We start from the raw sequence: 14,315 nt of genomic DNA, 5'->3' as shown, positions 1-14,315 counted from the left end.
AGAAATATGAAGAAATAGGGTAAATTATACTGACACTCTTGAGGTTTGGTTCAATTATATTCTATTATTGACATTGTAGAAATTATATTCTTATTCCTGTAATTAATATTCTCATTTTATAAACTCTTTTGTTTATATAAAATGCAACAAATCTTAATAAAAAAAAAAAAGTAAAGGGAAAGAAAGGGAGAAAAAAATAGAAGTAAAGTAAAACAAAGCAAAGTAAAATAACAAAGGATAAAGTGCATGAGTTACATATTTTTATTCCGTCTAAATAATTACAATAATAGATCTATTTTGGGAAGTTGGTTTTTAGCCACTTTTTTTGGTTTGTAGCAAAAGTTAAAAGTTGGCTTTTTTGTCTTTTTTTTTTCATTTGGGAAGTTGGTTTTTAGCCAACGGTGAAATTACAATTTTACCTTCATGGGTCAAAATGTGTTACATAGGTGAAATTGTAAATATTTTAAATAAATGTGGATAGTTTAGTCATTTTATTATGATTTGGCATCATAAACAAACATTAATCAAAAAAGCCCAAAAGTCACTTTTTTCTAACTTCCCAAATCATTTGTCTAAAAAAGCCGAAAGTTTGGTTAAAAGCTAAAAAATCATTTTTTACCATCTTCCCAAAATAAGTCATAGAGGATTAGTATAATTTTTTACATATCAAAGGGTGATATGTATTATTTAAGAATGTATGTGTAATTTATTCAAAGAAATAAATAAAAATAATAATATAAAAAAAAGCATAGGCACTATTTATCATTCGCGTAGGCACTATTTATCATTAATTAAATAAATATATTTATTTATTTTTATTTTTTTTCACATTTTTCTATAATATACATATATGCTTATTTAAATCCTTACCAATAACCCCTTAATAATTGAGCCATGACTTGAAGAAGTGCATGTGCTGTTATTATGGAACACTCATTTGAATTTTCTTTCTTGAAACTTTGATGCTTCGAAAATCTAATAATTGTGCAGGAGTGTTTCTTGGTAACTGTATGTGAATCTGTAGTTGTTTATTGATTTTCTTGGGAGAAGGGTACTGTTGTTTAAGGCACAATAGTTACTATTGTGTTCTTTGGAAAGATTATTTTAAATATTTTTTAGTAATTTAAATTGTTTATATTATAAGATTTGTTAAGAATATTATTTATATAAAAAATTAAGTTAATTAGATATTCATAATCCCATAATTAGGTCTTAATTATTTTTAAAAAATTATGAAAATTATGTTAATCGTTAATTTTTATAAAAACAAATTTATTTTGGTTATAGGGTTACAAATATCTAATCAAATTAATTTTTTGTATAGATAATTTACTCGATAAACCTTACAATATGAATGATTCAGATTATCAAAATACACTTGAGACAACCTCCCGCAAAGGGCACAACAGTAATTACTGTATCTTAAGTGCAGCCGTAACTATTGTGCGTTAGACACAACAGTATCCTTTCTCCGATTTTCTTTTGTTTGATGCCAAGAACTGTTTATCGTCTCAAACGGATACGAGGCCACTGCTGTGCCCTCTGTTGTGCCTAAAACAACACAGTTTCACTCATTTTTTGATTTTTTTTTCCCCTATGTTATCACTATGTTTTTTGGCATTATAAATTACACTTTGCCCCTATATTTGGCCATTTTTTTACTTTAATTCTAAAAAATTGTTTTTTTTATTTTGATCTTTTATGTTTCAGTTTTTTTTTTTTTTTTTTTAGAGTTTAGAAAAAAAAGAGTACTTTTGTCTAATTTTGAACAGAAATTAGCTGAAAAAATTCTGAAACATAAAAGATTAAAATAAAAAAATAAATTTTAAGAATTAAAGTAAAAAAGTGACCAAATATAGGGGTAAAGTGTAATTCATCATGCCAAGAAACATAGTGAGAACATGACCAAAAAAAAAAATGGAGAGTGAAACTGTGTCGTTTTAGGCACAGCAGTGATCACGTATCCGTCTCAAACAATATGTACGTCAAGGTAGGAAAATAATGACTTTTTTTTGAGAAAATGTTTGAGATTTTTTTAAAATGTCTTACAATTTAATTCATAATAATTTGATTTAATAAGTATTAATTTTTAATTAATTTCACATTTAATAATATGAGATTCACCATCCTTATGGATATGTAACATTATTGTGCATATATTTATAAAAGCAAAATGTGGATATGTAACATTATTCAGCTTGTTTGTTTTGAATTTTTAGGATTTATTTTTCAAAAAATTAAAAAAATTTATTTGCTGTGTTTTTTTTTTTTGTTTTTATTGATTTTTTTAAAATATTCTAAGTAATTTTTTATTTTTAGTTTTAGATACATTTAATATAAATACACTTAAAAAGTATGATATTTATGAAAAAATTAAAAAATTCACTAAATATAAAAAAATATTAAAAAATATGAGAATTTAGTATATTTTTCATATTCTTATATATTTATTGATTTTTAATTTTTTTTAAAAACATTTTAATTTTTAAATACATCTAAGTAAATAAAAAAAAATTGTTTAAAATTTCAAAAATATTTGTTAAAAATAAAAAAATACGAAAAATAAAAAATTTAAATGCAAAAAAATTAAAATCAAACAAAGTAATTATTTTTTTTACTATATTTGACTTTATTAATTATATACATTAATTAATTATTATTTTCTGTTTTTGCTTTTAATTATCCAGAGAATCTTCCATGTGAGCTGTGCTAGATCGATGAATTGAATGTTTAGTCTTTTCTGATTAGAAATGACGGTGATGCATTCCATGGGAGGCGCCTTTGAAATTTCTGAAATTTCGAATTTCTTATAGGGAACGATTTGTTTCGTAGGGGCAATCTGAAAAGTCAAAAAAAAAAATTAGGATTGTTGGTTGAGTTTTAGAATTATGATTAGAGGATAGAGTTGTATTTTGAATTTGTGAGTTTTGAAATTATAATTTGAGTGTGAAAAATTTGTTTGATTATAAATTGTGAAAAGAGTTTTAAATTGAATTTGAATTTAGTGATGTAACATATGATATTTGATATAAAAACTTACAACTCATAACTAAACATACAATTTAAAATTTTATTCAAAACTCATAAAAAAATTTCACAATTATTATTTTTTTGTAATATAAAAATAACATGTGCAAAAAAAAAAAATCCAACACTGTTCCAGTCAACCAGTGGGATGACCGGTGGGTTGATCGGTTAGTCCAAATTTGAAAAAAGCTTTCAAAAGTAAGTGTGAAATTAATTTTTAAAAACGTTAAACAAACACTACAAAAAATGAGTGTAAAACTATATTTTGAAAATTCTACTAAACGGAGCCTTAATTTTTATTTTTTAATTTATTTTGAATCATATCATTTTTTATATTTTATATATAAAAAAAATCAAAAAATTAATTTGCAATCAACTTTCCAAATCACCTCATAATTTGTTTGTGGTTGAAATTTCAACTTTCAATTCAATTAGATGGTTGAAAATTTTAAATTATCAAAATTAATTAGAATTAATAAAAGAATTTAACTGAACGAGAATTTAACTGAACGAGATAGTTAAAGTTTCTTACTAATAAGAGTTCTTCGTTTATTAATTCTAACTAATAAAAGTTTTTTAATTGTTTGGTATAGTTGAATTTTCAACTAAAAACAAGCCATATCATTTCTTGTAACATCTCTCTAACAGGGCCGGTCCTGAGTTATTAGGTGCTTAAGGCGAATTTTTTAAATTAGGCTCTTTATATATTATTACCTTAAAAAAAATTTGTTCAGATAAAACAAAAAAGATAAAAATTTATTTCTATTGCATTACAATTTAACAAAATTTATTACATAACAAATATATATATATATATATATATATAATAGTTGAACTTCAATTAGTTGAATCGAATCTTTATTTTTAACTTATCAATGCTATAAGAATTAAAATTAATTGGGGATAAGGATGAGAATTTTCAACACAACTCAAGCAATATATAAAATTAGTAAGTTAGGGTTGACTATTTTTCAACATGAATCTAAGTATGACACGACTCAATAATATGAATTATTAGTTTTATATTTTAATGTTCACTAAGGGATGCGATAACATTTTTTTAATCTTTTATTTAACTCCATCTAACTGAATTAAAAAGTATGTAAAATAATAATTAAGGCTAATATCTTTTATTCATTTAAGATATGTATTTTTTTGTTACCTATTTTAGAGTCAATCTAATAGAAAATATATAGTAATAAGTTACAATTTTTTTAATTAGAAAAATTCAATTGAATTAAAATCAAACATTCTATGAATAATTTCATTTAGTAGAAATAAATTTTATAAAATTCAACCAATGGGAAAAATTTTAATCTCTTCATACACTTGCTAAGTTATTTTTAACTAAAAGTAAAATTTTTTACATTAAATATCAATCGGACATGAATCAAAATAATACCATATAATAGCATGAAAATAAATGAATTGAACTAATATTAAAGTAATTATGAAATAACATGACATGATACACTCTCCTAATTAAGAGTCCTAAATTTTGTTCAAAATTAGAAATTCGAGGCGACCGCGTTAGTGACCTCATCTCAGGGCCGGCCCTGCTCTCTAAGTTTGGACAAACATTGGGTTCCTTTAAAATGTCGAATTCGATTTCAAATGATCTGTTTTGATTCAACGATATTGAACTGATGTAAGTCAAATAATTTTTAGAAAAGTAAATTTCAATTGAGTTGTAGATATACAAGCATTTGCGAATTAAACACTAAGAAAAATTTATACTAAAATTTTTCCAAATTGAATATGTTTGTAGACTAAGGAATGTTTTGAAAAGTTAGTAGAAAGTTAATTTTTTGATTTTTTTTAGTCTATTTTGTTTTTTTGTAAATAAAAAATGTGAGAGATAATGTGACCAAATATGAGTAAAAAGTTAAAAATTGACTTTTTATTCTCTTCCCAAAAGAACCTTAAATCCATAAATGTAGACTAATAAGTCTCACCATTTTTAGTCAACATTTGTGAATGAATAATTTAATTGGACTATTAATGTCGTCCGTAAGCCATTGATGTCAATACACTCCTGTAAACCAAAAAAAAAAATTTATTTATTTTATAAGAATAAATATAATAAAAAATTATGATTAGAACTAGAGACCAGCTCTATTCATTTTCTAATATTATAATAGACTCAAGACCAAAACTTAAGTAAATATGATAATCTTGGATTATTGAATAATTTTTCCATAATGGGACTCTCTGTGTGTGGATTTTTATTTTATTTTTTATTTTTGTATTGGCCTCACTGTGATTACTTGCATTAAACATGAGTCACAATGATCGTTTTTACTTTACTTTGTGGAATATATATAGATACACTGAGAATAGTGATGAAAAATTTATCTAAAATTTAAAATTTAGGTGTACATTTAAATTTTTTTGTTATGAAATCACAACATGAATGAATCTTGGTCTATGATTACAAATTATGAACAATTTTTTGATTTTCTTTTCTTCAGGAATTTATAGAACTGCTGATATAGATATTAATAGTTGGTGGAGATATATGTGGTGATATGATATGTATATTCCTTTGTGCTACCTACCTTGATACTGTGTTTTTTGACCTACCACAGTCCATGAAGGGGACCTAAATTGTCCTTAGGAGCTTGGGCAACACTTGAGCTTTATCACATGACTGTTTTTTAAGGCCTGTTTGGTAAAGAAAATTCCAAAAATAGACTAGTCCCTTTATTTATTTATTTAAAAATAAGCATTAGTCTTTCTTCCGAGGAAGCAAAAATTTAGAAAATTGGCTAACGCTAGGGAAAAAAAAGAAATAAATATAGATCATAGGAGGTGGATTGACCGGTTGAGATTTATATTGAATATGAATTCCTCATAATTGATTTTAATTTTAATTATCCGTTATATTTTATGTGATAATTTTGTGGTTCGTTCTGTGTTTATAACATTGTTAAAGTTGTAAATGCTTTTAGTTATGAAAAGGTCGACTCTTCTGTGCAAATTTTCTTTCTAATCTTGTTCTTTACTTTTTATCTATGTCATAGTCAAACAGATGTAACAGTGTAATTTTTAAATAAATAATAAAAAAAAAAAACAGAGAAGAGAATGGGAGACATGGTAATTGTGTGAGGATCAACTAAATTCACCTTTATAGAATAAAATTTGAATGAATGTGGTTTTTCAATCCACTGAATATTTCTTTGGTGGTTTTGCTAAAATTACTTTCAAAAGAAAATCAAAGAATTACCACCGGAAGCTTGGATGAAGTACATCAAATTTCCCAAGATGATGTCATAGTTTAAAGAATTGAAGATAAGGTCAAGTTTAGCATGATTAAAAAAAGATAAAAAGTCAAAAAGTCACTATCTTATTTAAGTCATATCATCTTATTTATGTCACATCACATCTCTAATACATCACTTCAAACCCAACCCAAACCCAACACAAACCCAACCCATATTTCATAAAAAGTCAAAAAGTGCACTTATTTAGGCCTCGTTTGGGGACTTATCTTTTTAGTCAAAAAGCCAAAAAGTTACCCTTTTAGCCAAAAAGCCAACAACTCATACCAAAAAGTCAAAAATTCTCTTTTCTCTCTACTTTTTGCACATCTTTTCGTAATTAGCCAAAAAATCATCCCAAACATATAAGTTTTTTTTACCTACTTTTTTAGTCAAATAACCAAAAAATTACTAAATTAACCTGTTCCAAACGAGGCCTTAGTCTTCCCAAACTAGGCCTAAATCTCATCATAAAGCAAGTTTAGTTTTTAAGCAATAAAAAACAGAAAGTTAAAATTAAAGAGAATAAATAATTAAATTTGCTAAAATTTCAATGTTTAAATAGTCGAAACATCATATCTGGCACATCACAATCACCTTTAATCTGAGTTGACCCATGTGACAGATACTTTTCAAAACTCAATTTTCTTTTTGAAGGAATTTGAGATCATATATTTTTTAATTTTTTATGAAATATGAGTTAGGCATGGGTTGAGTTTAAAATAATGTTATAGAGAGGTGATATGAATTAAATAAAATGATGTGAAGGGATTGTTTGGGATATTCTAAATAAGTGTAGTTTTTGACTTTTTATAAAATATGGGTTGAGTTTGAAGTGATGTGGTAGAGAGGTGATGTGACTTAAATAAGATGATGTGACTTAAATAGGATAATAACTTTTTGAATTTTTTAGGACACCCCAAACAAGGCCTTAAATAAGATAGAGACTTTTTAACTTTTTAATTTTTTTACATTATAACAAACCAGGTCTAAATTACTGTTTGAATGAATTATGTTAACTAATTATATTTTTAAAACATAATTCAAAATTATTTTTAAAACTACTTTATTATTATTATTATTATTATTATTATTATTATTATTATTATTATTATTCAATCAATTAATTATTATTATTTTTTTCTGACAGCTCTCATCTCACATTCTTTTACATTCTGACCTTATTTGTCATGACTTAAAAAAGTCAAAAAGTCACTATCCTATTTAAGCCAATCATTTTATTTAAGTCACATTACATCTCTATCACATAATTTTAAACCCAACCCATACCTAACCTATATTTTATAAAAAGTTAAAAAGTACACTTATTTAGATTATTCCAAACCATTCCTCTATATATCAATCAATAAAAAATAATAATGAAAAAGTTACAAATCATTCCAAAATTATTTTCAAAACTCATAACCAAACAAATTTTCTCTTTTCAAATCATGATTAAAAAATTCAAAATTCAAAACATAATTTCATACTCAAATCATAATTCTAAAAATAAAATTTTAATACTCCCTCCGTCCCAAAATAATGGTCCCTTTTGGGGAATTCAATTTTTTTTGGTAGTACAATTATTGCATTTGAAAAAAGTTGATTTTCCAAAATTATCCTTTTGATAGTACATTTTTTGGGAATATCAATGCATAATTGTACTTTTTATGTTGTTTATTAATTTAAAAGAAGGGTAAAATAGGAAATTTATATTATTTTTGTACTTGATTTTTGAAGAGGGACTAATATTTTGGAATAATAAAAAATGGAATAAGGGACTAATATTTTGGGACGGGGGAGTATTACATTTTGTCAATTTAAATACTAATTTTTTAAGATTATTTTCAATCTAAATCATTTGTTTATTTCTGTTAAGTAAAATTGACAAAAAAAAAAATAATATTTTACTTATTATACTTAAGGTAGATGTAAGCAAAAATTTTAAAATATTTTTTTCATTTAGATTAATGACTTCTACTTAATAAAAATAGACAAATAATTTATATTAAAAATAAATTTAAAGATTAAGTTTTTGATTAATAAAATTAAAATTTTATTTTATTATAAAATTCAAACTTTATTTTTTTTATTTGTAATTTCTCCTTACATTTATAATGAGATTTTTTGAAAAAAATAAAAAGTTTTTAATAAAAAAAAAAGATAGTTAGGTTCGTTTGAAAGTGACAAGGAATGCCGGTGCCACAAGAGAAAGTTTTGACATTACCTACGTGTAACTTAGCACTTCTTCCACTTGTCAATTGAAAAGAATCTCCACGTGCCAAGTCACATGCATTGACGTCATCCTACTCTTTTCCATTTATTCACGTGCATGGCACGTGTGAAGAGGTATGGATGACCACAACAGCACTCGCTCCAACCATGCATGCATACGTAGATAGATGCCATTGATGATAGGGATGTAATTTGGGCAGATTTACCCGAATAATTTGAGTTGAGTTTAAAATCTTTAAGATTTGAAATTGTATATTTTTGAATTTTTGGTACATAGTTGGACAAAAATTTAAAAGTCTAAGAGGATATTTGATATGTACTAAAATAGCATATGTTATTTTAATACATTATCTTATTTAAATTACAATTATTTTATTTGAGTCATATCACCTCTCTATTATATTATTTTAAACTAACTCATATTTTATGTTTTTTTGATAAAAAATTAAAAAATATATTTATTTAAATCATTCTAAATATCCCTAAATTAAATTGTGACAAGCTTAGATCAAAACACCAGATAATCTGAGCAACCTAAAATCAAATTGTAAATAATAATAATAAAAAATGTACCTATAAAGTATAGTTTAATGATGTTAAACTACTCTTAGCCGTTGGATCATATTAATTAGACATATTATATATATAAATAACACAATGTAAAATTTACTATTTGTCGTTTTAATAAGAATATGGCAAATACTCCTTTAGTAGCGCATCGATTTCTTGGTTCTTTATTTTCTTTTTTCATCTCTCTGTTATTGTATAAATTATTTATTTTGATATGATTAATGATTTTATTTAAACTAAATAGGATATAACTTTAATAATTTAATTTGTCTAATTCTAAAAAAAAAAAACTAAAATTTGTAAGTAATTCAAGGCTATTGTGATTGGGTCGGGTTTGAATATACAAGTTTGGGTTAGCACTCGGATTTGGACAAATCTAAACAACAATCAAATACAACTCAAATTGAGTCTAGACAACTCTTCTATCAAATTTGCCCACTAAAAACATACTAGCATTTATATTGGGGCTCACACTCACACGTTAGCTTAGCTTGACTTGCACATATGAGATATTGTTATTCTGAGTTTTTTCCATGTTAGGCATTGGCAATGGAGTAGAATAGAGTTCACTTATTAATACATAGAGGCTTCAATTCAATCTCATGATATGTCCTTACATTAGGGCATGTTTGTTTACTGATTTGAGGTAGAGTGGGGATTGAATGGATTTCATAAAAACAAGAGAAAATTATGCAAATAGTCCTTTTAGTTTACACGATGTGTCAATTTGGTCCCTGTAGTTTCAATTTGCTCGATTTTGCCCTTTAATTTAACAGATTGTGTCATTTTAGTCCAATAAATTACGGTTGTTAAGTTAATTTAACGAAAAATCAAACAATGTGTCAATTTGGTCCTTGTATTTTTCACAATGTGTGAATTTAGTCCCTGTCAAAATCGAAAAAATTGAAACCACAGGGACTAAATTGACACCTCGTGTAAAGTACAAGGACCAAATTGACACATGTTTGACCTTCCGTTAAATTAACTTAACAGCCGTTATTTATTGGACTAAAATGACACAATCCGTTAAATTAAGGAACAAAATCGAGCAAATTGAAACTATAGGGATCAAATTGACACATCGTGTAAACTACAGGGATTATTTACATAATTTACCCTAAAAATAATATTTTTGGTTTGGAAAAATGTCATAGGACTGAGATAGTGTTTAGTTAATTTGAATGGAGTAGAAAGAAATGACAATTCCATCAAAATGTTAATTACTGAAAAATAATAAAAAAATACATTTCAAATAAATTACTATTAGTGTTATAAGAAGCCTAATAAATCTCATTTCAATAAAACGAATAGAACGTAGGAGTTTTGTAGAATTATGAATACCCACAGGAAGGTGGAATTGCTAATCTTATCCCATGAGATTGAAGATGAAAAAAAGAATATTTTCTTTCAATTTTACAAAATAATAAAGTCACATTTTATAGGCTTTTACATAAGTTTAAAATTTAAATTTCAATAAACTAATATTACCACACTATTTCAAGGCAATTTATCTTAAATCTCAAATCTAATACTATTATATTAGTAATTCCATCCTTCAATTTCACTGTGTTTATAATCTCACAATTCGATAATCAAATATGGGCCTAAAATGTATAAAGTAAGCCCAAAGTGATTCTACAACAAAGGTGGGAAGTGAAGCCCAGCCCACTTCTAGACCATCATTGTGGGCTTCAGCATAGATTTTTCTCTCTCTATCCTCTCCTATATAAGCATGAAGTGCAAATAACACTTCTCACCCGAAGGAGTCGAATTTCAAAGAAGTAATCACTGTAATTTTCATTTCCTTTTTAAATTCATACCTAAATTTATTAACACAGTCTAAACGAAAGAATGGATTGAAAAGGAAAAAAAGAAAGAGAATGAACTCATTTGTGTGAGAGAACTTGAGGAGCTCGTGAGATTCAACACGGTTTCTGTTTTGACAAATTGAATTATTCATTTTGTAAGATTTTTAATATATATCATTTATGAAAAAATTAGGACAATAATAATAATTGTAACATTTTCATTTTTTCTCATTTATTTTTGTAAAAATGGACGATAAATATATTCTTGAAAATAGATAATCCATTTTTTGAAGATAAATATGATAAAATAAAAATGTTAAAATTATCGGATCGGTCAAATTTTTTTATGGATGATATATACAGATGATTCTATAAAATGAATTATTCGAATTATCAAAATAGAACTTGTGGTGGATTTCACGAGCCCCTTAAGTTCTCTAACCTTAAAAGTGGGTGAACATCACTTTAAAAAAAAGGTAAATTACATTAATAACCTTAAGATTTGAAGAAAATATAATAAGTCCACAAATATGGCATAATTAATTACACTGGATTCCTTTGAAATTTTGGTACATATAACACAGCCCACTTTTCATCATAATTCGTATGTCATATTGATGCAAAAAGTAATATTATTATTTATTTTATATTGAAATGCATACTTTACTTTTTTATGTTTATATTTTCATATAATATGCATTAGTTTCAATCATTTTAACCTTAATAAAAGGGAGTCGGTATAGTCATGCTAAAATTGTGAGACTTGTTAATGATATTATTATAGAATTTTTATACAAAATTTAAGAACAAAATGATGTGACTATGGTATTCTGGTAATTATGGATCATAGTGTCTAGACATTTTGACATGAATTGATATAAATGAGATATATAATAAAATATGGAGTTTTTGCATTTAAATTTTGGTTGTATACTACTATTAACCAAAAAAAAAAAAAATTAAAATAAATAACAACAATAAGTTCTATTTCACTCTCAATTACCATCGAGTCTTATGTGAACAATTAAGTTATATTTTTAATAATTTATTTCGAAAGTTCAATCCTCCGTAATCATATATTTTATTCCAATTTTATAATTTTTATTAAATTATGAATAAAAATAGTTTAAACAATTTTAATGTACTTGAAAATGATATTTTTTAATTGTAAAAGATCATATATACAAATTTCATCAAACAAAATTATAAGCAAAAAATTGATCAAAAGAACTGTAGCATATAGTTCATCATTTTCTGTTGTCTTAGATTATGAAAAATATCTTTGGTAAATAATCCAAAACGCCAAATTCTATGAATATTCCATTAAAAGAATATTAAGAAATTAGATGATGATAAGTCTATATATTTTTCAAAGTGTGACACAACTGAAAATGATATATTGAAATAGAAAAATGTTTGAGGGCCACAATTTTTGTGGCTCAAATGACTCGAAATTGTCAAAACGATGTCGTTTTGACAATTTCGAAATTTTGTACTCAAAACGATGTCGTTTTGGCAATTTCGAGCCATTTGAGCCACAAAAATTGTGGCCCTCAACTATTGCTGATTGAAACATAATAGTTAACTTATCTATTATTAATGTAACAATTATTCATTACGCAATAAATAAAACAAGTTAAAAAAAATATGTAATTAGGAATTGTCTCTATCAAGATTGATTTGCCTTATCTATGATATCAGTGACAACAATATTACAGTAATGGTCCCTCTGAGACTTTGGTTTTTTGTTGATATGGATTGATTGTTTGTGTTTGGCATAGTGTGAATGAGTGACTTGTCTAGAATTGTAGTATCAAACTTTAGGGTTAGTGTGATTTCACTAGACAACAAAACATAGAAAATATGGCAATGGGAATATCTGATAAGGAATAATTTCTTAGTACATAATAAGTCTCTCTTTGGATCTCACTTTGTGAATGTCATGACTTCCAACACCAAAGAGGTAGCTACTGAGTTCCTCCCACTCCTCCGAGTTTACACGGATGGCTCTGTCGAGCGACTTATAGGCTCTCCCTTGGTGCCACCAACACTTGATGACCCTGCTACTGGTGTCTCCTCCAAAGACATCTCAATCACATCTGATGTCTCTGCTCGACTCTATCTCCCAAAGCTCACCGACGACATTAACTACGAAAAGATTCCCATTTTACTTTACTTTCATGGAGGCGGTTTCTCTATTGAATCCGCCTTCTCTTTCTTTCACCACCGTTATGTCAACCTATTAGTCTCCCAAGCTAGAGTTGTCGCGGTATCAATTGAATTTAGGTTATCCCCGGAGCACCCTCTCCCTGCGGCTTATGAAGATTCCTGGGCTGCCCTCCAATGGGTTTCCTCCCATTCAATTGGAGAAAATAGTGACAAAGATCCATGGTTAATCAACCATGGCGACTTTGATAGGGTCTATATATGTGGTGACTCAACAGGAGCTAATATTGCTCATAATATAGTCATGCGTGCTGGGGCTGAGCCTTTGCATGGAGGTGTGAAAATCTTGGGAGCCATCCTTTGTCATCCTTTCTTTTGGGGATCAATACCTATTAGGTCTGAGTCGAGCATAGGGCACCAACAAAACATGATGTGCCGCATTTGGAAGTTTGTCTACCCATCGGCTCCCCATGGCATAGACAATCCAATGATCAATCCGTTTGCTCCTGGTGCCCCAAGCTTGTCTGGGCTTGGATGCTCTCGGCTGCTTGTGTGCATTGTGGATAACAATCCCCCAAGGGAAAGAGGAATTCATTACTATGATTCAGTAAGAGAATCTGGGTGGGGAGGAGAAGTGCAGTTATATGTAGTGGATGGTGCTAGGTATGGTTTCCATATTGAAAACCCTGAAAGTGATATGGCAGAGAATATGAGGAGTCACTTGGCATCTTTTCTCCAGTCAGTTGTGTTATGAACATAAGAGATTTCATAGAACAAGACACAGAGATGAATGATGTAGACTTCATTATGTGTGAAACTCATCTTCTGTCTGACATTATGTAAAAATTATCCGTTCACTTTGATTTACTCTAATCTAGTAATCTTGTGGCTCCTCCTTCTTTGTTTTTTTGTGTGTGTAGTTTTGTTCGTAGTTGCTTTCAGTTTTGTTGTTAGTAGTTTTTTATTTTGAAAATGGTAGGGGCACATTAGCCCAACTGACTAATATTAGAGATTTACACATTTAACTTACAAATTAATTTATACTAATTTGATAAGAGAATTAAAATTTTAATTATTAAATGGTAAACATCACATTTTTTTTTAGCTCGTAAATATTTTTCAATCCAATCACATCAAAATCACCGACCACTCATGAGTTAACCAGTGGCATAAGAGTGCAAGTCCCATCAACTTGTGAGTAGGCACTACTCTTCCGTGGTTAGTTTTTATTTTTTTAATTTTATGTAGG

General features: G+C 27.1%; 1 protein-coding gene across 1 annotated transcript; it reads left to right on the top strand.

Annotated features, from left to right (window-relative positions):
- The first annotated feature begins 12,687 nt into the window (after positions 1-12,687).
- On the top strand, positions 12,688-13,958 carry LOC114307656 (2-hydroxyisoflavanone dehydratase-like). Its single transcript, XM_082877516.1, has one exon. The coding sequence runs from the start codon at positions 12,843-12,845 to the stop codon at positions 13,818-13,820; it is 978 nt and encodes a 325-aa protein (XP_082733642.1). The 5' UTR covers positions 12,688-12,842; the 3' UTR covers positions 13,821-13,958.
- Positions 13,959-14,315: the final 357 nt, after the last annotated feature.

Source organism: Camellia sinensis, chromosome 7, assembly GCF_055761805.1.
Source record: "Camellia sinensis isolate YWXY chromosome 7, ASM5576180v1, whole genome shotgun sequence".
Taxonomy (NCBI): domain Eukaryota; kingdom Viridiplantae; phylum Streptophyta; class Magnoliopsida; order Ericales; family Theaceae; genus Camellia; species Camellia sinensis.
Note: the sequence above shows the minus strand (reverse complement) of the source record. Positions and strands in the feature narration are given on the sequence as shown.

Excerpts from the sequence above, each read along its gene's own strand:
- LOC114307656 (XM_082877516.1), top strand. The coding sequence starts at position 12,843 with ATGACTTCCAACACCAAAGAGGTAGCTACTGAGTTCCTCCCACTCCTC.